Here is a 2860-nt window from a genome sequence, read left to right as displayed (position 1 = left end):
GTGGGGGTTGATCCTAGAGAGGGTCTTCTTCACGCTGGCTGCAGACATACAGCCTGCTCGCCCGGGGGAGGGGTGGTCTTAGAACTACTAGTACACCAATGTAGAAATTCTCCATTGCAACTACAAGTCCTGCATTCAAAATTTCACTTGAGTATAAAAATATTAATATCAAACGTATCAGAGGTAAAAGTACTTCTCCAGCAGAATGGAGTAGGGTCGGGGGAACCAGGGGGTCAGAGACATACCATTATCATTATTAACAGATGCAAAATTAAGTCAGAAGCAATTTAATGTTGTGGCTGGTCAAAACGGGGCCATTTTTATATATTGTTTTCATTAAGTTTTTATTTTTAAAATATATTGTTACGGCTATAAAATGTCACAGTTGTGGAGAGCTCAAGGTGAGCCCCAAACCCAGGTAAAGAGACAAAACAAGTTTGGCATTTTTGCTTGAAAAATTACTTTAAAGTTGAGTTGATTCCCAAAGTGTGATTATGTCAAACAATGATGAGCATTAGTCTTTTCTTAGTCACATATGATATTAAACTGAATATCTTTAGTTTTTAGACTGTTTGGTCAGACATATCAACAAGAAATTACACCAGGCATTTTATACTTTTCTAATAAAACAATCAAATATTTAAAAAATATAGCAGATGAATTTTTAACTAAAGTTTAGTAATAGTCAGAGCCTTATATTAATGCACTCATTTTATTTAAACAGATCATATATTTTGTTTGTCAAACCATAATCTTAACTATACTTTGGAATGTACAATAGTTACCTCTGAAGTAACGTTATAAGTAACGTTACAATTCGGCATGAACTGGAAATACTCCATTAAATTACACGTACCTCGATGTGTTATTAGGTACAGTACAGGAATCGATATAGTGGTTAGTAATAGTTAAATTCCGCCACTGGACGGAAGATAAAAGATTTTGATGGAAAATTGTCGATTTTTATATTTTTACAGTTCAGTCGGAGGAATAAAAGGTAAGAACCGATGTGAGTCTGCAGTTGCATCTCCTCCTCCTCATCATCATCATCATCAATCATCATCATCATCATTCCTCCTCCTCCACATTATCATCATCATCATTATTATTCCCCTCCTCCACATTATCATCATCCTCATCATCCTCCTCATCCTCAGCTGATAAGGACACCGTTACACACCCATGAAATCCATTTGATCTGTGAATAAAAGCAGTATTACGGTAGGTTTCGGTGTCAGTGGAGCTACGGCCTCAGTGCGCTTCGGTCTCTACGGTCTGGATAACTCACGACACTGACCATCGCGGATACCTATACACACCTTTGTGAAGAATATGTTCACATAAAACACAGTCAGCCCAACCCTGAGTGACACCTCACCTGGAGAGGAGCTTTCTTTAAAAATGCTCCTGCATCTGCAATAACATGCTCCACTAACGTCGGCGCCATCTTGGATTGACGAACAGCAATGGGACCGACCAATCAGAGAAGACGAAAAAGTCACGTGACATTCGGGGAGCAGTGATGCGTTTTATCGGTGAAATGCCTCCACAAGGAGCGTTATTGTCGCCAGCTATTTATGTCTATAGTTCCACACTCATTAAATAAGATCTGCTCATGACTCAGTGTGGCTAATATGGCCAGACCCACTGATTATTTTTGTATTTTGCTTATTTGGGCTACAGAGGAGCGGCAGAGTAACACTTCTTCTTTATGAGAAGGAACTAAATGTTGGTTGACTGTGGTTCAGTGGGTAGAGCGGTCGTCTCCCAACCAGAGGGTCGGAGGTTCGAATCTTGGTGCCTGCAGTCCACACGTCAGTGTCCTTGGGCAAGACACTGAACCCCCAAGTTTCCCCCAATAGTTAGAGCCATCGGTTGAGTTGATGCTGCAGATGGCTGCCTCGGTTCTGTACCGGAAACAAATTCCTTGTGTGTGTAACTTACTTGGCCAATAAAAGTGATTATTATTAACTGATGGGAGAAGCTTAAACTTATTGCTAGGCTTTTTTTTTTTTACCAACCTCCAACTAAAAGTGAAAATCTAGTCTCCTACTATAAACTGATGCAACAAGTAATAGGAACAGTAGAAAGTCTGTCCTGCTGACTGCATAGTTCTTTTTGAAGTGTGTGTATTTTGTATTTGCTGTGTTTTACTGCAGGTTGGATATGCTGAATACGCTCATTTCCCTTCTCCAAGGTGTTTCTACTCTGAACACCCACGGTGACTTGGAGAATGGTGTGGTGGAAAATTGGCACAATAATCCCACCTTGAATTGGCAGTGTAAAAGGAGCTAAAGACAGCATGGCATAGCCAGAGCTACTTGAGGTTGTAATTGTTAGTGTTTAGTTCATTTATTTTAACTTGAAGACCAAAAGAAAATAGACCAGTTAGCAATTACTCATCAACTGGAGATGGCTTTGTCGATCGAAGAAGGAGAAGAGGCAGAAGGATATGTAGACAGAGAGAGAGGAGGAAAGGCAGGAGTATAGGTCTGAGAATAGGGACTCTTAACATTGGCACAATGACAGGGAAAGCTGGCGGACATGATAGAGAAGGAAAGTAGATATACTGTGTGTGCAGGAGACCAGGTGGAAGGGTAGCAAAGCGCGTAGCATTGGAGGGGGATACAAACTGTTTTATTATGGTGTGGACAGGAAGAGAAATGGGGTAGGAGTGATCCTGAAGGAGGAGCTGATGAGGAATGTTTTAGAGGTGAAAAGAGTGTCAGACAGGGTGATCAGTTTGAAGTTGGAAATTGAAGGGGTAATGTTGAATGTAGTCAGTGGTTATGCTCCACAAGTAGGGTGTGAGTTAGAAGAGAAGGAGAGATTCTGGAGTGAGTTAGATGAGGTGATGGAG

General features: G+C 40.8%; 1 protein-coding gene across 2 annotated transcripts in view; it reads right to left on the bottom strand.

Moving 5' to 3' along the window:
- Window positions 1–1485, bottom strand: part of nob1 (NIN1 (RPN12) binding protein 1 homolog) — a 9174-nt gene extending 7689 nt beyond the window's left edge. Inside the window, exon 1 of one of the 2 annotated variants that reach the window (XM_020602670.1) lies at window positions 1379–1485. In XM_020602670.1, coding sequence (XP_020458326.1) covers window positions 1379–1447 — 69 coding nt within the window. In that variant the 5' untranslated portion in view covers window positions 1448–1485. The remainder of the gene's footprint in view (window positions 1–1378) is intronic. The other variant, XM_020602669.1, reaches the window with a different exon arrangement.
- Window positions 1486–2860: the final 1375 nt, after the last annotated feature.

Source organism: Monopterus albus, unplaced genomic scaffold (genome assembly GCF_001952655.1).
Source record: "Monopterus albus unplaced genomic scaffold, M_albus_1.0 scaffold57.1, whole genome shotgun sequence".
NCBI lineage: Eukaryota > Metazoa > Chordata > Actinopteri > Synbranchiformes > Synbranchidae > Monopterus > Monopterus albus.
This window is presented reverse-complemented; position numbering and strand designations above follow the sequence as displayed.